General features: G+C 35.3%; 2 protein-coding genes across 4 annotated transcripts in view; one reads left to right on the forward strand and one right to left on the reverse strand.

The window, feature by feature from the left end:
* Nucleotides 1–1,032: 1,032 nt before the first annotated feature.
* LOC123560978 (ring-infected erythrocyte surface antigen-like) lies at nucleotides 1,033–1,629 on the forward strand. Its single transcript, XM_045353127.2, has one exon. It carries the CDS (start codon nucleotides 1,033–1,035, stop codon nucleotides 1,627–1,629), a length of 597 nt encoding a protein of 198 aa, XP_045209062.2.
* A 565-nt stretch (nucleotides 1,630–2,194) lies between these two features.
* Nucleotides 2,195–25,248, reverse strand: part of LOC123560979 (high affinity cGMP-specific 3',5'-cyclic phosphodiesterase 9A-like) — a 64,784-nt gene continuing 41,730 nt past the window's right edge. For all 3 annotated transcript variants that reach the window (XM_053552187.1, XM_053552188.1, XM_053552189.1), the window contains 9 exons: nucleotides 18,471–18,545; nucleotides 16,877–16,963; nucleotides 15,555–15,742; nucleotides 11,905–12,061; nucleotides 10,658–10,774; nucleotides 10,159–10,263; nucleotides 8,264–8,392; nucleotides 5,155–5,268; nucleotides 2,195–4,922 (listed from right to left, as the gene is read on the reverse strand). In XM_053552187.1, the coding sequence (XP_053408162.1) occupies nucleotides 4,899–4,922; nucleotides 5,155–5,268; nucleotides 8,264–8,392; nucleotides 10,159–10,263; nucleotides 10,658–10,774; nucleotides 11,905–12,061; nucleotides 15,555–15,742; nucleotides 16,877–16,963; nucleotides 18,471–18,545 (996 nt within the window). In that variant the 3' untranslated portion in view covers nucleotides 2,195–4,898. The remainder of the gene's footprint in view (nucleotides 4,923–5,154; nucleotides 5,269–8,263; nucleotides 8,393–10,158; nucleotides 10,264–10,657; nucleotides 10,775–11,904; nucleotides 12,062–15,554; nucleotides 15,743–16,876; nucleotides 16,964–18,470; nucleotides 18,546–25,248) is intronic.

Consider the following 25,248-nt stretch of genomic DNA (forward strand, 5'->3'; position numbering starts at 1 on the left):
CCACACTTATTTGAATATACTGTTGACATGGATATCTCGCTTTTTTTTTCTTTTTTTTTTTTTTTTTTTTTTTTTTTTTTTGCTGTAATGGACGATTTTTTATCCCCTGGAGCTTCTGGTAAATAAAACAAAAAACAAAAGGAATATGACATCGTTTTAGGATTTACACCTGACTAGATATTGTATTATTCATAAGAAATTCTATGATGAGAGGAGAGATATTATTAATTTTAGTAATGTAAATGTTCCTCATTTAGAATGGTGTGAATCCTCTGAAAAACAACTTACGTAGTTTACTTAGAGTACAGGAGTTAAGTGCTTGATACCCTATACAAACATTGACTTTGACGTTGCTCGACATCTCCAACGTTTAAAAGCTTCTGTATACATGGAAAACGAATACATATGTATTGTGTATTTAATCAAATCATTTGCAGTCCTATTTGATACCTTCGTACGCTATTTAAAGAACATGTAAGAAATTTGGGCAATGGACGCTTTCGAAAAATGCTAAAATGATGAAGATACAGAAGACGTCCGAATTTAGAAAGCTTCCCTGGTTAATAAGCGTGTCAGATGTAAAGCGCTCATACAAGAGACTTAACAAAATGTTCGTTATTTTTAGCTGGAGCAGTGAGGGTTTGAACTCACGACACTTAGTTTGCTATGCTTGTTCAATATATTTATGTATGTATGTCTGTGCTTACACAATGTTTTGAGGGCTGCTCTAAGAACGTTTTTTATAGCCAGAATTACATAGCATCGTATGCAGAGTCCAACATGAACTAACTGGATTACATGGCATGGAATGCCGAGTCCAACAAGACCTTACGGGATTACATGCCATGGAATATCATGTTCAACATGAACTTACGGGATCACATAAAATCAGATGCCGAGTCCAACATGAAATTACGGGATTACATAACATCGAATGCCGAGTCCAACATGAACTTACCGGATCACATAACATGGAATACCAAGTCCAACATGAACTAAAGGGATTTTATAACATCGAAAGCCGAGTCCAACATGAACTTACCGGATCACATAACATCGAATACCGAGTCCAACATGAACTTACCGGATCACATAACATGGAATGCCGAGTCCAATATGAATTTACGGGATTACATAACATTGAATGCCGAGTCCAACATGAACTTACCGGATCACATAACATGGAATGCCGAGTCCAATATGAACTTACGGGATTACATAACATCGAATGCCGAGCCCAACATGAACATACGGGATCACATAACATGGAATGCCGAGTCCAACATGAACTTACGGGCTTACCTAACGTCGAAAGCCGAGTCCAACATGAACTTACCGGATCAAATAACATGGAATGCCGAGTCCAACATGAACTTACGGGATTACATAACATCGAATGCCGAATCCAACAGGAACATACATGATTACATAACATCGAATACCGAGTCCAACAGAAACTATCGGGATTACATACCATCGAATGCTGAGTCCAGTATGAACTTACGGGATTACATATTGTCGATTGAAGAGCTGAACATTAACTTATGGGATTACATGCCATGGAATGCCGGGTCAAGCATAAACATACCATCGAATACCAAGTCAAATAACCCTCAAACTAAAAATTAAGTTCATTGGGACAAGAGTCCCTTGTATAGGTGCTTTAGGTCTGGCACGCTAATGAACAAGGAGAAGCTTCCGGAGTTGGGGCATTTCCTGTACCCTGCACTATCCTCAACTAACCTATGGACCGTGATGTAATGTTCGTTAGCAAGCTGTGGTATTACTCATTCTGAAAAACTCCATTGCTAATAAGGGATGCTCCTTGTCAGCCGATGTTACTAAGCTGCCGGACAGTGTGTCGTGATACTAGATACTGTAAAACCTTCTATTTTCGCGGGTATAAAATTTCGTGGGTTTTTTTCGTGAAAGGCAATTTCTTGTGGAAAAGAATTCATGGAATTAAATTTTTGAAGCAAAATGAATGGTAATTTTACTTGTTGGTTGAGATTTGATTTCGTAAATATACTCAACTACAACAATTAGTCCCAGTAATATCAACAAATCTATAGTAATATGCGAGTAAAAGACCATTAATAATGAGATCCGTTGCATCTAAATTGCTGACCAGCTCTTATACAAGAATATGTTTCTTATGCTCTAGGGACAACGGATTCGTGATAAACAAAGTAAATATGAAGAAACCGTTGTTTATTCACATTTCGACGCAAGACAATATTTCAGAACAAATAACCGACAGATCAAACAACTGTTACACAAGTAAGTTCAACATATACAGTGCCATTTATCATAAAACATTTCCCCAAATATATTTTTTTATTATCATTATGTTTTTTTATTATGAAATCTTGAAATAAATCTCGCTATTGATCAATAATGTGTGTTCGTAAAAATGTCACATAAAACATTTTAAGAACTCCCTACGCTGTAAAAATATTTTTGATATAGCCGACACCTTAATGAAATTAAATATGTATAGTGAACAGTGACACAATTTTTGTAATTGCAACACATGCTTTTTTGAACAGAAAAGCTCGTATACCATTATCTCTGTGACATATTTTTTTTTTAAAAAGCGTCTCAAATGTAAAAAAAAAATAATATAAAAATATCACGTTTCCGCTATTAATACATATTGTATAATAACTAAAGAGAGAGATTGAAGAAACTGTAATGTATTGTTTCATTGAGAAGTTTGGTATAACCAAACGATTTATAGGCAAATGTTAGTAAAATGCTTATCGCTATACTCAGTGAATATTTTCTAGTATAGATCTACAACATTTCCTTGATTTCTAATGTAAAACTTCATTTTTTCTAAACTGCAGATATAAAACTTACATTATACTCAAACGCAATAACAAACTCTAAGAACCTTGTATACTGTAAATACAAATACATAAACTTCTGTTGCAATTTTACTACAGTGTCCATTCTTATGTAATCCGCGTGTGTTGCGTTTGCTGCACTCATTGCTGCAAGCGATTCTGTTCTTACTTTTTCGTGGACCCGTAACGACAATCGCATTTTCAGTTCGTTTACGTATTTTCCGTAAGCACTTTCGACTTTCTCCGTTTTTTGTGGGGTGGGGCGGGTTTACCCGCTATCAAAGTTATAAGTGTATTTCTGACAATCACAGGATCTTTATTTCATTCCTAATCACATCAAAAAGATGTTCGTGCGCTACACCAAATAGTTCCATTCATGAATATTGCGGATGAACTATCAATGATCAAGCAGTCTAATTTAACCTGTCTCCATTCACATTGACCGGCTAGATTATACAAGATCTATTGATGATAAGGTTTTCAAGCCTATGGTTACATCACTGAATTCAAGCGGGTTAATTCTGGATTCATGTGAGGTCACGTAGAATTCATCTTAGATTCGAAGCACGTTTATGTTCGTTTCCTATACAAGTATTTTAATAGTTGGATATTTGTTTTGTTACAAAATAGAGTGTCAGAAATAGATCAAAAGTATATTACTAATAAGTGAGATATTTATAAGTAAATGTAATGAAAATGATTTGCATAAAAATGTTCTTTGTTTCCTGTTTTTGTTGTATAAAATTAGTTTGTGTACAGGTGACATGATATTTGTAATACAGAAAATGTAAATTCAGGTATTCTCCGTTTTATTTTAGCTGTTGAGGTGCATAATAGTTGCAAGAAAACAGAAAGTAAATCTGCTAAAAATCAACCACCACCAGACGTCTCAAGGATTTGATTATGAAAAAAGCAATTTGATGTTACAGCCGTAAGGTGCCGAACTAGCATACAAGTTTCGTAATCGTACGGAAATTGCCGAATGTCATTACGGGTCCACAACATTTAACCTATTGTCACCGTATAAAATATCATTTTGAGTCGTATTTCGGTTATCTCGAGGTAAAACGCGTGTACAAAATATCATTTTGAGTCGTATCCCGGTTATCTCGAGGTAAAACGCGTGTGCAAAATATCATTTTGAGTCGTATTTCGGTTATCTCGAGGTAAAACGCGTGTACAAAATATCATTTTAAGTCGTATTCCGGTTATCTCGAGGTAAAACGCGTGTACAAAATATCATTTTAAGTCGTATTTCTGTTATCTCGAGGTAAAACGCATGTTTCAAATATCATTTTAAGTTGTATTTCGGTTATCTCGAGGTAAAACGCGTGTATCAAATATCCTTTTAAATCGTATTTCGGTTATCTCGAGGTAAAACGCGTGTATAAAATATCATTTTAAGTCGTATTTCGGTTATCTCGAGCTAAAACGCTCGATCCCTTGGAATTCGAGACAGCGAGTTATAACTGTACATACATGCTGTTCAAACTATTGCCACCTTGTCTATCTAAACTGTATGCACAAATAATAACATTATATTAAAGCTATTGTCACCAAGCACTAGCTCCGTATCTGTCTGAACTGTATGAACAAATACTTTCAAGCTCATTGCTACATAACGCAATTTGCTGTTTAAATTTGAACATTAAAAGTCCTTACCAAGACACTGAACAATGTAATCACATACATGTACAGGAATTAAATACATCAACACGATAAGTTACCCTTAATTCGATGTTTGTTTATGTAAAACAATATCACTTTAAGAGTAAGTCTTTTTTTTTCAAAACTCACCCAGTATTTTCTTTTTCACCAGATTTTTTTTCATGAGAAAGGCCCAACATTTTTGTTGTTGCCTGTAAACTTGACCTGAATATATGCAACCGTTATAATGTTATCAAAGCTTTCAAATCCTACAAACATAGTTTTCCACAATGTTAAGATATTATTCTACTAGAGTCTATTTTACAGGTCTTCGTAACATTTTAACACAGAGATGATATGTTAACTTAGCAACAGGTGCCAGTATATATATACAACACGGCATCACTCTCCGTCTTTCTTCGCAGCCTGAAAGTATAAAATAAAAAATATCATTAATGTCATCGACTAACTTGTGACTGAATCTACCATTTTCCAGCATTTTATATCGATTTAAGATCAAAGTATTATTAAATAATAATAAGTAGTCGAACAATTGAAACATCTGAAAATTCAATTTGTTAAAATTATGAATAATTCTAATTTCTTACTGGCGTCATAGCAACAATATATTACACAAGTCATGAAAAGATAACTCTACCTGATCTTTTTGAGATTTTGGATTAGGAGGAGTTGTCTGCTCCTTCATTCCTTCATATCTATCACGTGCTAATCTTAATGGCTGTACCATTGTCTCATCTATCTGCGGAAACAGCTGAAACAAGAACGATCTCATTACACTAATGTATGCATTAGGTTTTTTATACATGCTACTGTTTGTTTTGATATGTAATAGATGCATCTGTCTATTTTTATGTTTTATATATGAGCCGTGCCATGAGAAAATCAACATAGTGGCTTTGCGACCTGCATGGATCCAGACCAGCGGATGCGCAGGCTGGTCTGGATCCATGCTGGTCGCAAAGCCACTATGTTGATTTTCTCATGGCGCGGCTCATATGTTGCTGTCCGTTTTGCTTAAGAAATAATAAATATGTGCCTATATTTTATCAGTTAATAAAATATGGGCAGGAGTTCGGATGCGTAATAATTAAATCACGAGTGCGTAGCACGAGTGATTTAATATTCGCATCCGAACGACTGCCCATATTTTATTAACTGATAAAATTATTGGAACATATTTATTATTTCGATTCTAACCACGTAAATTCTTCGCATTTTACAGTACTACATTTTAGCGCGATTGTCATTCAGCTGGCCATATGCTATTATAAAAACCTCCCCACGAATGGAAAACGTTGCATCAAACGGAATTTTCCGATATTCAGTAAATTTTAATTAAAGTATTAAATAGTTATTGCCGTGAAAATGTTATTTTCAATAACATCTAAGGTCGGATATAGAAATCAGAGGTAAATACTTAATTCAAGGTTTATATATGCAGTTTCTAAAAATAGTACACGTCACCTACATGATGGCACTGAAACATACACGCCAGAACATTGCGGCGGCATATAAACACGTAAAAACTTGAGACTGGAAGATTGGAAAATTAATTATAATTTATTTACTGTCAAAGTAGAATCTAGTTGACATTTGTGGTGCCTACAACGCAGAAATTGTAAACTACACACACGACCAGACATAGATGCACTGGTGTTGAAGTTGAAACTTACCGGGCTGAAACATATTCTTACGGTAAAATATAAACAAATAAATTTATCAGTTAGATATTGTTTGTTTCAGAAAATTTGATGTATTTTTTATTACTACTACATTACACTGAAAAAGTCGAGTATTTAGTCGGTATATAACGGAAGCAGAGTAGAATCTCAGTCGTGTTACAATCGTAGGGCGGAATGGAAGAGCTATATTTTATCGTAGATTCATGTATAGGCGATTTCGCTAAATGTTTATATAGCAACTGCTGCGGATCGTGTTAGAATTTTGTATAGATGCTGACATCTGTTTTGGTATTATATAGACGATGCTGTCTGTTTTGATATTAATAGATGCTGACTTCTGTTTTCGTATTATATATGCTGACATATGTTTTGTATTATACAGACGATGCTGTCTGTTTTGATATTAATAGATGCTGACTTCTGTTTTGGTATTATATAGACGATGCTGTCTGTTTTGATATTAATAGATGCTGACTTCTGTTTTCGTATTATATATGCTGACATATGTTTTGTATTATACAGACGATGCTGTCTGTTTTGCTATTGTATAGATATTGCAATCTATTTTGATATTATATAGACGATGCTGTCTGTTTTGCTATTGCATAGATATTGCAATCTATTTTGATATTATATAGACGATGCTGTCTGTTTTGCTATTGCATAGATATTGCAATCTATTTTGATATTATATAGACGATGCTGTCTGTTTTGCTATTGTATAGATATTGCAATCTATTTTGATATTATATAGACGATGCTGTCTGTTTTGCTATTGTATAGATATTGCAATCTATTTTGATATTATATAGACGATGCTGTCTGTTTTGCTATTGCATAGATATTGCAATCTGTTTTGATATTATATAGACGATGCTGTCTGTTTTGCTATTGCATAGATATTGCAATCTGTTTTGATATTATACAGACGATGCTGTCTGTTTTGCTATTGCATAGATATTGCAATCTGTTTTGATATTATATAGACGATGCTGTCTGTTTTGCTATTGCATAGATATTGCAATCTATTTTGATATTATATAGACGATGCTGTCTGTTTTGCTATTGCATAGATATTGCAATCTCTTTTGATATTATATAGACGATGCTGTCTGTTTTGCTATTGCATAGATATTGCAATCTCTTTTGATATTATATAGACGATGCTGTCTGTTTTGCTATTGCATAGATATTGCAATCTGTTTTGATATTATATAGACGATGCTGTCTGTTTTGCTATTGCATAGATATTGCAATCTATTTTGATATTATATAGACGATGCTGTCTGTTTTGCTATTGCATAGATATTGCAATCTATTTTGATATTATATAGACGATGCTGTCTGTTTTGCTATTGCATAGATATTGCAATCTATTTTGATATTATATAGACGATGCTGTCTGTTTTGATATTAATAGATGCTGCTTTTTTTGGTAATTTATACATGCTACTGCCTGTTTCTGTACTTTATACATTCTGCTTACTGTTCTGAAATTTTAAAGATGTTACCGTCTATTTTGGTATTTTATAGATGTTTCTATCTGTGTCGTAAGTTGATAAATGCTTCTGTCGCCTTAGGTGCGCCATAAACCGGTTTAAGCTCCCCAGTGGTAGTTTTGCCACTGACCGTTCCAAGACGGTGCCCCACTGTGTTCTTTTATTTGTTCGTTTTGTCCTAGTGTGTTTACTTTGTGAGAGAGTGTGTGTGTGTGTGTGTGTGTGTGTATTGGTCGTGTGCGCGTCCGAGTGCTGGGTTTTTGGGGAGGCTGCGTTTTTGGAACGTGGCTTTCCCTGATGGATATTTATCCTTAGTTTTTGTTATGGTATTTTAAACATGGCGGTGTCTGTTTTTTTTTTTTACTATTTCATAGACGCTGCTATTGATTATTACTAAGTACATACTGAGTCCTGCTGTCCGTGCAATTATATATTTATGCATAGCAAGTCAGTCAGATACCAACAAAGGAAAATATGTCATTTTTCCTATGAACTATTTTAGAAATCCTTTAAATAAGTTTGTTTCCAATCTTTAAGATAAGAAAAACAAATATTTGAAACTCACCTTTGAGACTGTTTCAAACATTGGTATGAGAACAAATTTGATGAAACCTATCTGTGCTGTTGGTTTAGTTACTTTATCTCTGTCCATAAAAGGCGCCACTGGTAATCCTTCCATTTTTTCACGATCAGACTGAAAGATAATATTAATGTTCATTTTACCGCTAATTATCCGAGCTTGTTTGGGAAAAGACGGAGTATTACTATACCAGAATTACCCTTAAGCCGGTACTCACAATCTGATCGAAGTGCCGTCTTAAAGACAGTGTCAGTTCCCTCTAACACACATATATTACTTGATTAAAGTATTCCACTAGCAAATTGTCATGATTCCCTCGGATACACATATATTACCTGATTAAAGAATTGCTCTAATAAACAATAACGATTTCCTCTCATACACAGGTATTACCTGATTAAAGTATTCCAGTGTAGCAAACTGTCATGATTCCCTCTCATACACATATATTACCTGATTAAAGAATTGCTCTAATAAACAATAACGATTTCCTCCTATACACATACACCACCTGATTAAAGTATTCCTCTAATAGAAAGTCACGCTACCTTTTCACACCATGGTCTATCTTACCTGATTAAAGTATTCCTCTAACAGACAGTCACGCTACCTTTTCACACCAAGGTCTTACCTGATTAAAGTATTCCTCTAACAGACAGTGACAGGCACGCTACCCTTTCACACCAAGGACTGCCTTACCTGATTAAAGTATTCCTCTAACAGACAGTCACGCTACCTTTTCACACCCAGGTCTATCTTACCTGATTAAAGTATTCCTCTAACAGACAGTCACGCTACCTTTTCACATCCAGGTCTATCTTACCTGATTAAAGTATTCCTCTAACAGACAGTGACAGGCACGCTACCCTTTCACACCAAGGACTGCCTTACCTGATTAAAGTATTCCTCTAACAGACAGTCACGCTACCTTTTCACACCCAGGTCTGTCTTACCTGATTAAAGTATTCCTCTAACAGACGGCCACGCTACCCTTTCACACCCAGGTCTGTCTTACCTGATTAAAGTATTCCTCTAACAGACGGCCACGCTACCCTTTCACACCAAGGTCTGTCTTACCTGATTAAAGTATTCCTCTAACAGACGGTCACGCTACCCTTTCACACCAAGGTCTGTCTTACCTGATTAAAGTATTCCTCTAACAGACGGTCACGCTACCCTTTCACACAAAGGACTGCCTTACCTGATTAAAGTATTCCTCTAACAGGCGGTCACGCTACCTTTTCACACCCAGGTCTATCTTACCTGATTAAAGTATTCCTCTAACAGACGGTCACGCTACCTTTTCACACCCAGGTCTATCTTACCTGATTAAAGTATTCCTCTAACAGACGGTCACGCTACCTTTTCACACCCAGGTCTATCTTACCTGATTAAAGTATTCCTCTAACAGACGGTCACGCTACCCTTTCACACCAAGGACTGCCTTACCTGATTAAAGTATTCCTCTAACAGGCGGTCACGCTACCTTTTCACACCAAGGTCTATCTTACCTGATTAAAGTATTCCTCTAACAGACGGTCACGCTACCCTTTCACACCAAGGACTGCCTTACCCGATTAAAGTATTCCTCTAACAGCGTCACGCTACCTTTTCACACCAGGTCTATCTTACCTGATTAAAGTATTCCTCTAACAGACAGTCACGCTACCCTTTCACACCAAGGACTGCCTTACCCGATTAAAGTATTCCTCTAACAGGCAGTCACGCTACCTTTTCACACCCAGGTCTATCTTACCTGATTAAAGTATTCCTCTAACAGACAGTCACGCTACCTTTTCACACCCAGGTCTATCTTACCTGATTAAAGTATTCCTCTAACAGACAGTCACGCTACCTTTTCACACCAGGGTCTATCTTACCTGATTAAAGTATTCCTCTAACAGGCAGTCTACCCAAGGCTCAGAAACTTCCATAGGACGGACCTCATTTGATATATCACAACATTTGATTAAAACCATCTTCAACTGCAAAAGATGTACTATGAAGTTGATTTATGAAAACAGTTGTAAATAAGAAGTTAATTTATGGAAACTGTTATATATATTAAAGCACTTAAAATGTGAAAACTTTAAAGTGTTAAAGTGGTACTAATATTTGGTAAAGAAAACAGCACGGCTGACTGACCATAGCATACAATGGCCACATTATAATGTTATCACCTTTTCCGCACAACTTCATAAACAATACGTTACCAATTAACTAAATACTTTCAACTGCTTGTAAATTAATAAATGTATAGATTTTAACGCGTATCTACTTAATCAAACAGCAATATAAAGGTCGGAGAGAAGAACTCGCCAAAGACTCTTCATTCCGATCGAAGGAAAACAATTCAACTGTTTCACTTCCACTACTTACAGTGTCTAGCTGTTCTTTGCTCTTGAAGTCAAATTTGCCTTCCAGTTTAGATTTGAACGACTCTATGATTTCACTATGTCTTGCCATATCTGTTGCTAATATAAGTTGTGTTATACCCTGTAAAGTGAAAAGGCAGTTTTTCATACATGTACATGGAACATAGAACGGTTCAATATAGGCGCATAAACCATGAAATGGTGCTACAAATTTTCCGAACCCTTTCATTGCTATATATGGTAACGAATATTTGTTCTTCTTAATTGTAAACAAGCGGTCCATTAGAACTTGAAACATTGGCTTATCTTAAGTTTATGTTTTAACGGCACCGACCTCCAGATTTGGCTAAAAAATAATCTTTCTTTCAAATTGAAGTTTGGTCATATTATGAACATTAGAATATGAATTTTTGTTTCTAAATTATTTAAAAAATTCCAAATCAAGAAAAAAAGATGACCGCGTCGGGAATCGAACCCCGGACCGCCGCGGCAATAAAGACATTTTTCCATCGTCGTAATCAATAGCGCTTTAGCTGAAGCAGTGAATAATGACTTAAAGATATAGCTATTCATAATGGAGACAGTTTACCTGGAGTAAAAGCGTTACAAACGCTTTTCAATTTTCATCGTAAAAAGTAGTAAAATCAGCAAACTCTCATGTTTCCGTAACATAAAGTTTGTCAGTAATAAAGTTTTAAAGCCTTCTTAAGAAATATAGCATTTGTTTCAAGATATCTAAAAAAACTTTTTTTTGTTGAACGATCTGGAGGCCAGTCGCTTTAATTATTTTGGAAATATTCTGTGAATTATTCAGACGACGGGAAATATTCGGGCGGGTGTTTAAAACATCAGGTAGCGTCGTATTGTTTCTAAAATATAATTAGGTAATGTCAGATTAACAAGATAATTAGGAAGTATCAGATTGCTAATTAGATATTATCAAATAGTAAAGATATTCCGGTAATGTCGAACTGTTAAAATAACTAGGTAGTGTCATGTCGTTTAGATAATTAAGTAGTGAAGTGAAATGAAGTAAGTAAATATTTTATTATAGTGACATGTACATAAAACAACAAATATTATTTCATAATATGACAAAACAAAGTACCCGGCCCAATGGACTTAAATGTCATCTGACTAAAATAACTAGGTAATCAGGTAGCTAGTTTCATATCGTTTACATAATTAGGTATATTTCAAGTAGATATTTGTTACGAAGTCAGTGGAAATTTCTAGGGAAATAATACTTACTGCTCGCACACGTTTGAAGCCGTCCTTGTCTAAGTTAGCAAAAATGTTTGTCTCCGGATTACACAGAATTTGAAAAGACACAGCACAGTGGTGATTTTCTAGGGGTGATATGTCATTATACCGAATAGCAAGCTCCGTCCGTGCGTTTATCTGGTAGCTGAAAGAAAAATGTTTTAAAATTCTGGTATAAAATAGTACTATTTCACTATTCTCTCTAGAAAAAAGAAAATACCGTTTCCTTTTGTAGGAATTATTTTCCCCTTTTCCCTCTAAGGCTAGTTCATTTCGAGTCATAGTGAAAGACTTGCCGGTCAACAGAGAAAAGTATTGCTGGTAGATAGTCAAAACTCTATCCCGAGGTCCTACTACGGATCGGAAAGCCATTCAAAAACTGTTTTATTAAAATGACATCAGTATGAACTTTTCATATTTTTTTTCTTCAAGTTTTGACTTTAGCCCGGCAAATTTTAGTGTTGAACTATAGACCGGTCAGTAGCACAAACTATGTACTGGCAATTTATACAAGGAGTCATATGTGTACTAAAAAGTCACGTGAGCACTTTGCTTTACTGTGAGAACAGTCTTACTTTTTCCATTAGCTCTCCATGGATGTCACTTTATAAACATAGTTTTCGTAATGTTTGATACAATGTATTTTTTGCCAAAATCAATAAGCATTGTTGCTTGGTTTCGATTTTCTATCCAGGAAGGATAAAAACACTTAATGGAAGACAGACGAATGATGTGAAATATGATCCGATACAAATAATTGATTGATTTGTTGTAGTGAATCCATTTGTATAAATAAATGATAAAAGGAAAAATATCTACGTATACGACAAATTGGACAATAGTGTAAAAGTGATATTTATTGAATATTTTCGTTTGAAATAAATGTTAAGGGAGAGGCAACATTTTGTAAATGTAAATTTCATCTAAAAGGTCCTTTTGAATTATTTAAGACGGTGAAAGTATTCTCAAAACCGACAAAGAAATAAAAAAGCATAACATTTCAATATTTTATAAAGAAATGGCAGCCATATTTACAAAAATTGTCATGGAGTCAGTATAGCGCGTGCTATCGCTATCCTTCGTTGGTACTTGTTTCGGGCGGGCATGTTATTTAATTAACCAGCTGTCCTTGGTGGAGGACAAAACATGTCAGACACAGTTGGATAAAACAGCCAAAATGTTACGCCAATGCTAAGCTGGAGGTCACCTTTTGATAGATTGTGCACCATTACAGTCAATTCAGGGGTGTGAATTAAGTTTAACACCGGCAGCTGTTATATCATTTCGATTCCAAAATGTCTTTTATAAAACAGTAAATCAAATTTGGTAGCACTCTTTCTCGGTCCCTGTGTTAACAAAGATCTACTGGGTTGAAATAAAAAAAAATGAGAAGGAAATATTTTCTAATGTCATATATTAAAACGCCTGTCGAATGTGTCAAACCTTTTAGCCCAAGCTAGTTTTGACTACTGGCCAGCAAGCCAATCAGCAAGTGCATCCACACTTCGGGCAATAGTTTTTGACTACCGGCCGACAAGACATTGAGTAAGTGTAAAGTTTGTCATTTAACAAATATAAGAATCCCGGCTCTGTCTTTAGAAGACGCAACATGTAAACAAGAGGACCATGATGGTCCTGAATCGCTCACCTGTTCCCACATGACCCAGTTTTGAGTATGACGTCGTTTTTTTCTATTATTTGACATAGTGACCTAGTTTTAGAGCTCATGTGACCCAGTTTTAAACCTGACCTAGATATCATCAAGATAAAAATTCTGACCAATTTTCATGAAGATCCATTGAAAAATATGGCCTCTAGAGAGGTCACAAGGTTTTTCTATTATTTGACCTATTGACCTAATTTCCGAAGGTACGTGACCCTGTTTTGAACTTGACCTAGATATCATCAAGATGAACATTCTCACTAATTTTCATGAAGATCTCATGAAAAATATGGCCTCTAGAGAGGTCACAAGGTTTTTCTATTTTTATACCTACTGGCCTAGTTTTTGACCGCACGTGACCCAGTTTCGAAAATGACTTAGATATTATCAAGATGAACATTCAGCCAATTTTCATGAAGATCCATTGAAAAATATGGCCTCTAGAGAGGTGAAAAGATTTTTCTAATTTTAGACCTACTGACCTAGTTTTTGATCGCAGTTGACCCAGTTTCATACTTGACTTAGATATCATCAAGATAAACATTCAGACCAATTTTCATGAAGATCCCATGAAAAATATGGCCTCTAGAGAGGTGAAAAGATTTTTCTAATTTTAGACCTACTGACCTAGTTTTTGACCGCAGTTGACCCAGTTTCAAACCTGACCTAGATATCATCAAGAAAAACATTCAGACCAATCTTTATACAAATCCCATGAAAAGTATGGCCTCTAGAGAGGTCACAAGGTTTTTTTATTACTTGACCTACTGACCTAGTTTTTGATGGCACGTAACCCAGTTTCAAACTTGACCTAGATATCATCAAGGTGAACATTCTGACCAATTTTCATGAAGATCCATTAAAGGGTATGGCCTCTAGAGAGGTCACAAGGTTTTTCTATTTTAAGACCTATTGACCTAGTTTTTAATCGCAGTTGACCCAGTTTCAAATTTGACCTAGATATCATCAAGATAAATATTCAGACCAACTTTCATACAGATCCCATGAAAAATATGGCCTCTAGTGAGGTCACAAGGTTTTTTCATTATTTGACCTACTGACCTACTTTTTGATGGCACGTAATCCCACTTTCAAACTTGACGTAGATATCATCAAGATGAACATTCTGACCAATTTTTATGAAGATTCATTCACAAGTATGGCCTCTAGAGAGGTCACAATGTTTTTCTATTTTTAGACCTACTGACCTAGTTTTTGACGGCACCTGACCCAGTTTCAAACCTGACCTAGATATCATCAAGGTGAACATTCAAACCAACTTTCATACAGATCCCATGAAAAATATGGCCTTTAGAGAGGTCACAAGGTTTTTCTATTATTTGACCTACTGACCTAGTTTTTGATGGCACGTGACCCAGTTTCAAATTTGACCTAAATATTATCAAGGTAAACATTCTGACCAATTTTAATGAAGATCTTGTGAAATATTTAGCCTCTAGAAAGGTCACAAGGTTTTTCTATTTTTAGATCTACTGACATAGTTTTTGACCGCACGTGACCCAGTTTCGAATTTGACCTAGATATCATCAAGATGAACATTCTGACCAATTTTCATAAAGACTCCATGAAAAATGTGACCTCTAGAATGGTCACAAGCAATAGTTTAGGCACGGACGCACACACGCACGGACGGACGACGGACGACGGACGCTGCGCGATCACAAAAGCTCACCTTGTCACTTAGTTTAGGCACGGACGCACGCACGCACGGACGGACGACGGACGCTGCGCGATCACAAAAGCTCACCTTGTCACTTTGTGACAGGTGAGCTAAAAAGGGGAAAAATCAACACTACATTTGCATGTGAACTAATATCAGATTTGTTAGCCGCACGTAAAGTGATACATTAGTTGTCTCAATCTTTCTCCTATACCACATCGTCCTGGATAAAAACGGTGCTAAAATTCACCCTTGTCACGATCTCTTCCCTAAATTTTGTCGTCTGATACTTACGTATTATTGTATCCAGGATGGTCTAAATCATGACAAACGCTTGCTGTCAGGAGTATCCCGATTTCCTCCCTCGTCATGTAATCCCAGAGTTTGCATAAATGAATCATCCCATACATCATTTGTGTGACACAGAAGCAATGACGGAAGTTATGAAACGGATTGTTCCGGTAATTTTCTTGGACACATAGCTATAATGCACGAAAATATGCATAAAATAAAGTGAAATATGGTACAGCACGCAAATATGCAAACGTTCCAGACCGCCTAAGCCGCTATTGTACAACTAGCTGTTTTACTTGATTAGAAAATTATAGGATTTCAAATCGCTGCCTTTCAGATCAGATCTTGATAGTTTTTGTCTCTGGTAATGTCTGTATTTTAACGTAAGCTGAAGGCTGGTAATACAATTTCTGCTTTTAACAAGGGAACATATAACACATAATTTCATTTAGAAATATTGCTAGATGAGAATACGCTAATCTGAACTGTTATAATTGAAGCCACGTGCTTGTACCTTATTATTGTCATGAAAAACAAGATAAACGGGATCTTCCACTTAAAGTGGTTAATACCATTGATACATGGAAAGTAAAATTTTGTGATCATGACCTTCAAGTGTTACCTTGACACTGAAACCTTTAGGTCCGAGTTGTGCACCCTAACGGTCGTCTTCATGGGGTTAACGATTTATGACTGGAGCGGACAAAACGTTTAGCTTTATGATCTTTAACCTCTAAGCAGTGTAGAAGTCATGAATTAAAGCTATTTGACCTCTGACGTTAGTCGTTGACATAGGCTGCAGACCTAGCGACTTTGGTTGTGCGCTCTGAATGTCGTCTTGGTGAGGTAAATATTTGATGTTAATATATGAAAATATTCACGGTGATTTAGGAGATATGAAGCGGACACGAAGTTCAACTATTTGACATATGACCTCTATGTGTGACCTTGACCTTGGACATAGTGATCTGTGTTGTAAGCCTTGCACTTTGTCTTATTGAGGTAAACAGTTGATACTAGTTTTATAAAAATCTTCAAAGCGTATTAGATAATATGGACCAGACACGAAGTAAAGGCATGTGACCTTTGATCTCCAAGTGTGACCCTGACTTTGGACCCAGTGACCTGGATTATGCACTCCGAACATTGTATTCGTGGAGTTATAAATTGATGCAAGTTTCATGAAAATCCTCTCAGAGGCTAAGAACAAACGGAGCGAACACGAATTACGGACGGACGATCGGGCCAACGGACATGCAAGACTCAGTAGTGACCCCATATAATTTGTATCTATGGGTATGATAATTTATTTTTTTCCTTACCAGCCATCTTTTCAGTGTAATCGGATTGATACTGAATTCCTTCACAAGGCCAAGCTCGTGGTACATATGTTCTAGTAGACTCAACATCTGAAACATAACAAATTATAAATATTGCATTAATATTTTACACAGAATATTGGTGAATACGAAAATGTATTACATGACTCATTCAATAGATTGTTCTATACCGGTATATCGGGTCTATATTCCACACATGTTTACCTGGCTTTATAGTCAAGTAAGACTATAGCCCGAGGCCAAAAGTAAATTCGGACCTCGGTCAATAGTTTTGACTATTTACCTACGAAATATATTTAACTAGTCTTAGCATCCAATTAGCTATTAGATATTTAATTTTTACTCACTTATCAGATTATAAGATCAGGTCAAACTGTGCCAGGTACATGTGTCCAGTGAATTCATTAATTAGACCATTTATCTTGGAGTTGCTACTGGTTACCTTAGTTAGCGATTTTCTTTTGAGTTAAGTTAGAGCAAAACCCAACTTAAACTAATTTCATGATCTATTAGCAAATACGGTGGCTATCTATACCTATTACTTGTGAGACCTTTACCGACAACTTTCTTCTAGGAAAGTTCTAATTAAGTTGTTTTAATTAGTGTTTTACTGAGATATCAGACAGACATACTATGAGGTCAAGTTGAAAAGGTCTACGTGCATATAGTAATGAATACCACAGACGTCTTTGGAGATTTAAATGTTCGTGAAATATCTGATAGACAACCTTTCCGTATAACACATTTGTAAAGCGCTTACCTCATTCGGTTCCCAATGCCAAATATCAAAGGTTGGCCGGATGTTAAGATGTTCGCAAAATATCTGCAAGAGGACCTGTCAGTAAAACACCATTGTAAAGCGCTTACCTCATTCGGTTCCCAATGCCAAATATCAAAGGTTGGCCGGATGTTAAGATGTTCGCAAGATATCTGCGGGAAGACCTTTCAGTAAAACACCATTGTAAAGCGCTTACCTCATTCGGTTCATAATGCCAAATATCAAAGGTTGGCCGGATGTTAAGATGTTCGCAAGATATCTGCGAGAAAACCTTTCAGTAAAACACCATTGTAAAGTGCTTACCTCATTCGGTTCCCAATGCCAAATATCAAAGATTGGCCGGATATTAAGATGTTCGAAAGATATCTGCGAGAAGAAGACATTTCAGTATAACCCCTTTGTAAAGCGCTTACCTCATTCGGTTCCCAATGCCAGATATCAAAGGTTGGCCGGATATTAAGATGTTCGCAAGATATCTTCGAGAAAACCTATTGTAAAGCGCTTACCTCATTTGGTTCCCAATGCCAAATATCAAAGGTTGGCCGGATGTTAAGATGTTCGCAAGATATCTTCGAGAAAACCTATTGTAAAGCGCTTACCTCATTTGGTTCTCAGTGCCAAATATCAAAGGTTGGCCGGATGTTAAGATGTTCGCAAGATATCTGCGAGAAAACTTTCAGTAAAACACCATTGTAAAGCGCTTACCTCATTCGGTTCCCAATGCCAGATATCAAAGGTTGGCCGGATATTAAGATGTTCGCAAGATATCTTCGAGAAAACCTATTGTAAAGCGCTTACCTCATTTGGTTCCCAATGCCAAATATCAAATGTTGGCTGCTTTAAGTAATCTATCGTTTCCTGAGACAAAGTATACTGCAAAATACAATAAATAAATAAATTTCTGACAAACAAGAGCGCAATCAGCTTTGATGCTTAAAAAAATAATTGCAGTACTGACACTGCCTTTTGCATTGCTGAAATTTATTAGGTAAAAAAATACTTTGAATTCAAAGACTAATTTTGATCACAAATGTTAAAATGCTTCATACAAATTACTCTGCTCTTTTCTAATCTCGTGTTATGGCTGAACATCAAACAGTATAACATCTTATTTGAGAAACTGTAATGACATCTAAGATAATGTCAGGTCTCAGCAGACAGCTTTAATCACTAGAAAATTTTCCATGATCAATAAAAGTGGCTAATCAATTCAAGAGTAAATCTTTCCAACAGTTATATCGCAGTCCATCTAAAATCAAAGGATAGTAACTTTAAAACATACAGAAAAAAAAGAAATACAGCTACATCAAAATTTGTTCAACAGTTTGCTATTACTTAAGAAAGAATATATCCTGTACAGTGATTTGTCTTTGAATAAAATTACCGTGAACAATTTATTTAGAATAATAAGATTATTACTTTATTACAAAACGTTTTGAAAAAATCCACTCATAAACTTTAGTAAACAAATGCTTTATCAAAATTCGTTCTATCAAAAGTTAAAGAAAGGTTTCAACTGTTTTGTGCAAATACAAGTGTATTAGTGACAGCTGTTTACTGCAAAATCGGAACAAAATTTACAAAATATCTTTAAACACCTGGGCTATATATATGATTTTTATTATCATCAAAGGCGACAATTATATCAATTCATCAGTTTCAAATTGGTAACCCCGTGCTACAAGAAGGTTACAGCTAAGCATCTGAACCGCGTCATGAGAAAACCAACATAGTGGGTTTGCGACCAGCATGGATCCAGACCAGCCTGCGCATCCGCGCAGTCTGGTTAGGATCCATGCTGTTCGCTTTCAGAGCCTATAGCAATTAGAGAAACTGTTAGCGAACAGCATTGATCCTGACCAGACTGTGCGGATGCGCAGGCTGGTCTGGATCCATGCTGGTCGCAAACCCACTATGTTGGTTTTCTCATGGCACAGCTCATTTTACAAACATTCGATGATTTCAAACGTAAAATACAGACCATGGCTCATTGTATCTATTTGACAGTAAGCACTCCAACAGAGCACGACCAGCCCTTAGTCAACCTGACAACCAAAATGAAACTGCTGAACAGACAACTATGACTTCTAACTAGACAACTGGTTTTTGGTTTTACAAACCGCTGAAATTATCTCTTTTAGATTAAAAAAAGTTAAGAAAACCAACATAGTGCGTATGCGACCAGCACGGATCCATACCATCCTGCGCATCCGCGCAGTCTAGTCAGGATCCTCGCTGTTCGCTTTCAAAGCCTACTGCAATTAGAGAAACCGTTAGCGGACAGCACGGATCCTGACCAGACTGCGCGGATGCGCAGGCTGGTCTGGATCCATGCTGGTCGCAAACACACTATGTTGGTTTTCTCATGGTGCGGCTCAAATATGTTTTCCTTTGTGCACAGGTGTTTTAGTTCAAACGTAAGGCGCATTTGCGTAATAATTTGCAAGAAAATAAGTGTCATATTTATATGTTTTATGCATACAGACATGCATGCAATTGTCATTCAGCAATTCTCAGTAGAATTTAAAGAAAAGCAACAAACGTTGAATTCAAGCGCATGCTATATATATACTTTATTTTGATACAATAAAACAACACAGAAGCTAAACCAATACCATCATATAATTCTGGTGTATAATATTGGTAGAAACACAAGTGGCGGCTACAACTTTTACCGAATTAAACTAAACTATTTGTTTAAATTTTGAAAATATTTTTAACGAAGAGTCGTATAAAAGTTTATATCTGCCATTAAGAAATTAAAAACACGCAAAAGGCTGCATGTAATATTTGCAACACCCATTAGTCTAGAGCGGCATGTAATATTTCCAACACCGATTAGTCTAGAGCGGCATGTAACATATGATAAGCCTCCTATTGAATTAACACCACCAAATAAAATATAAGCAGGTGTAGTCATAAGTAATTGAAAAAACAAAAGTCCTAATGTTTTTTCTCTTGTTTTTCGCGCCCTTTCTCAATAGCATTGTGATTTCTTTGTAACATTTTATCGAAATATGCATGTTCTTGTCGTATGTTATATAAAATAGCGGAATAAGAATTTTATGTCTCGAAAGGATACTTTAAAAGAAGGAAAAAGCGCTTAAAAGAAGCGAAAAGCGCAACTTCCTAATGTAAAAGATAACATCCCTTTTACTTTGTCCTTTTCTGTAAAAGTTATATAGTTCTTTATGGGAATATGAATCTTTTCAAATCTGATATTCCAGAAAATATCGAAATCTCGTGACTTATTTAGTTGTACTTATATTAAATAAAGAACAGCCGGATTTAGTACTGTTCAACCTTAGAGGTCTTACTCAAAACTTGGTCAAAAACGTACACCGAGTGGGCATTTCGTCCTTTCTGGTCTGATTCGATTTAAGTGTAAGCTATTTCAACCGCGAACCCTATTTAAAGGTTACGTGTAGAGTTATAACACAGGCAAATAAGATTATGCAAATGTATTTTTGTCACGAAAACAAACTTTCGGCGGCAGGCAAATCCTTCTTACACGCTTATATAAAACATCCTAGCGTGTTTCTTATCTGTATGTAAACACTAATAATATTGGTAACGTCATGTTTCCTACAAAAGACACCGTAAAATACAATATTTTCCAACTGAATTTTAAATTACTAGATTAATAGGTAATAAAATGATTTCAAACAGGATAGATTAAATATATATAAAAACGGGAAGAATAAACACTAAAATTGTTTCATCTGACAGCACATCCTGTTCAGTTCATGTAATAGCTAACATGAAATTGCTGATGTGTAAACATCCCAAACATGAAAATGTGCATGACTTTGTTCGTAAAAAGAATAGTGCAATATGTGTAAATGATAATTAATTTCGTATTGTCTGACTTTATGTCTGGTTTTTATGTCTTATTTGGAAAAAAAATTAGAAAGTTAACGTTTTGATACCTCCTGAACGAGTTATGCATAAGGCACAAATAAAGGGGTTTGGAAAGAATTTAGGGGAAAGCTAAGTAAAGCTCTTAATAGTTTTCGCAGGTTTGGAAAGGAGAATTCTGCACTAAAGTCAATTAATTTACCGGTATAGTGCGTATTTTCTGACCTGGCGAAGATATTTTAAGTACAGGCTTTACCATTAAAATCAATAGGTAACTTGGTGCTTATCGGATTTATCCGACGTAATAAAACGAAATCTAATGATATAACCGATTACCCTAAACTCAATGATAGAATGGCCCATTTATGACCCTTCTATAAATATCTCCGCCAGGTCAGAAAATATGCACTATATGATTGTTAACCCTTAGCCTGCTGGCGGCAGGTGTTTCTGCCTTTGCGACCAGTGTAGACCAAGATCAGCCTGCACATCCGTGCAGTCTGATCATGGTCTACACTGTTCGCTATTCAGTCAGTAAATTTCCAGTGAACATCCCTTTGATTAACAAGTGGTACTGCCCAAATTGAAAGATGGACCAGTCCATTTTAGATATATAGCAGGGTAAAGGTTAAAGGTATACTAGATTTTGAAAACATGAACAAGTACTGCATATGGTTTATGTAACATAAAATTAAAGTGTTTATGTGTATTAACAGTGCTATGCATTAGAATAAGAAATGGTACACACTGTGTACATATATGGCTGAACACAGTATAAATGTGTACTACCACTAAAAAACTTGGAAGTTTTTTAAACAATCAACTGTTACTGCATGACAATATGTTATGAATGTAGCTCTACATACACAATAAATCTAAATATTTTGTAAAGTTAAATATATTTGATGAAGATTTTCTACAATCTAGGTGAATATCTTAGTCGATCGGTATAACATTTCTTTTTATTTTCTTTCTTTTTTTTGACTGACGTATATACGTATTTTGTAATTCAGAATACAATTATTGATTAAACCAACCATTTGTCCTCAATATTTAATGTAAACAAATCAGAATAAAGATTGTCTGTTTTCCCTAATTTACAAATAGGTTATTACGGGTTGTTTAAAGATTGAGGCAAGAGTCTTTATTTGATTTAATGTTTTATATCGGTCGAATAATCTAATCAATGTTGTTTACTGAGAACTGTAACTTGAAGTCTATGTCTGCTATATATTGTATAGCTTTTTCGCCGATGTCATGTTTTTCTAGATGTATAACGCCATTTGTGTATTTACACGTGTGATCTACAATGTCGCAACTTCTCAAGACAGCTGCCATCAGAAATACAGACTTTTGCATGAGCTGTAAAATGACTTTTTTCAAGTAATAATTCAAACATCTTTTCATTCAAGCAATTTAATTTGTTTAGCCGAGATGTTCATACTTCGATTAACAGCATTTATTGTGTTTGTATTCATGCGCGTATTTCAGCATTGCGTCAATGCTGGAACCGGTATCAGAAATATTTGAAAAACGGCGATAACCTTCTTATTTCTTAACGAAATATATAAGTGCTTGTGTTCATTTTCTTTGTAAGATTATTTCCTACCCGATAATCAGGGATTCGATTAAAGATTTGATAAAAGATGTTTTCAATTTTTTTATTCGTAGAGCAAAATCATATAAAATGAAAATTCGTCGCGGAAACATGTTTACCTGGGAATATAAAGTATCAACATAAATTAATTCTACATCAGATTATATTTGTATGATTTTTTACTTGACAACCATTTTTCTGTAAGCAATATTAGCTACTTTCAAGCCGTGTACAAATACTTCTTTGATGAAGAAACCACGCATTATGTTTGAAAAAAATACTGGAATACCTTTGAAAATCACGTCAGTATGTTTTATATATCGACATGAAAGCAATATAAACGCTTTATTACGTATATCTCAGCAGTTTTACCGTCGCCATGGTTACCCGTCTAATAGAACCATAGACCACCTTGAACAAATACATTGATCACGGTCATTATCAGTGACGACAATTACAAGTGCATCGGTTATCCCGAACTGATTCCACGAGATATTCGTGTGAAACGCAACGATCATTCATATAGGGTCAGATTCCGTTCAAAGTATAGACTTAGCAAAGTTTTATCATGATATTAGCAATTAGGAGTGACCTGTCACTTTTATTTTTAGATTTAGATTTTCCAGACTGTTCCATTTATTAAATAAGGGTTTGAAAGATATTTGACTTATTTAAAACTATAAATATATTTCAAATACCGAGCATTGATAGTTTAGTTGGTAGAATTGAGGAATCTTGCTAGTGATTTAACTTTTGCGATTAAGAGGCTGTGGGTTCGAAACCCACACAAGACGACTTTTTTATGATTGAATTTGTTTTATTTTATTTTTCATGTTTTTTTTTATTTCATTTTATTTCATTTTATTTCATTTTATTTCATCATTTCAATTTCATTTTTAATTTCATTCATACAATTTCAATACATTCAATACATTTCAAACACACGCGCCCAATCGAGCATCCTCACACTCGCTGTCGGTTTCTTCCTAATAAGTGTCATCAGCTAGTTGAATGACTAAATCGTCAAGAGCTATGTCAACCATGTTAAATAATTCACAATCATAAAGATATTTGAAAAACCTGTGTTATATGCGAAAATAGCAAAATGATACAAGTAATGCAATTCAAATACATCTTTAACATTATTATCGTTTTAAATGTATGTTACCAAAATATAAAATGAAACAAACAAAAAAATTAAATGTAATATATATATATTGATCTCCGTTGGAATTCGAACTCACAAAAGTTAGATTCTAGAGGCGTCACGCTTACCACTGCACCACGGCGTCTAATTGTCGAAGAGGCAGTTATTAAAATATTTATTATAAAAATAAGTTATATAAAGGTAGGGTACCCCTTTACTGAAGTGGTTTATTCCAGTAACCTTTCAAATCTATTAATAAAAGCGACAGGTCACTCCTAAATGCTAGTACAAAGAAATAAAGCCGAACATATAATCGGCTATCACAGTAACACAAACGGTAAAGTACTTTAAACGACGAACGGTAAAATTTGGATATATTGTTTCATACGTAGCAGAAAACACTTGCTTTTACTTTAATTTCGGATTTGATAATGTTTAAATATATTGCCGCCCGATTTATTAATGTACACTCGATTAACATTTTTGTTGTGCACGTGATTGTAGACACGAAATGACAATCGGCATGTTCCGTGCGATTCCGTATTTTCATATGATATTTCGGCATCCTTCGGCCATAACAGAATATTGCTTTTATATAACGACCGGAAAATGCCGAACGAGAATACGCAATGGCGATCACTACATGGAACGAAAGCTAAAATGCAAGGCCGAGTCTTTTCAGTCCTTGAATACAATTAAAAATAAATCAGCAAGGAAGATATTTGTTGCACTTCATATTTTTCCTTTCAAAAAAATGACGTCAAATTACCTATTTAGGTAAGTGAGAAGGAAAGAAATTATTGTACTCTTACGTGTGTTAAGAGAATTTATTAAATATAATAATTAACATGTTCATGGAAGTTGTTTGAGAATATTGTGATACTTCCTTAAGCACATCTTTTAAATCGGTAGTATCTAATTCTCACTCGAAACTAAACTCCTACATATTATCAATATTTTTATATTCGTACTTG

This window comes from Mercenaria mercenaria, chromosome 10 (genome assembly GCF_021730395.1).
Source record: "Mercenaria mercenaria strain notata chromosome 10, MADL_Memer_1, whole genome shotgun sequence".
NCBI classification, from domain to species: Eukaryota; Metazoa; Mollusca; class Bivalvia; order Venerida; family Veneridae; genus Mercenaria; species Mercenaria mercenaria.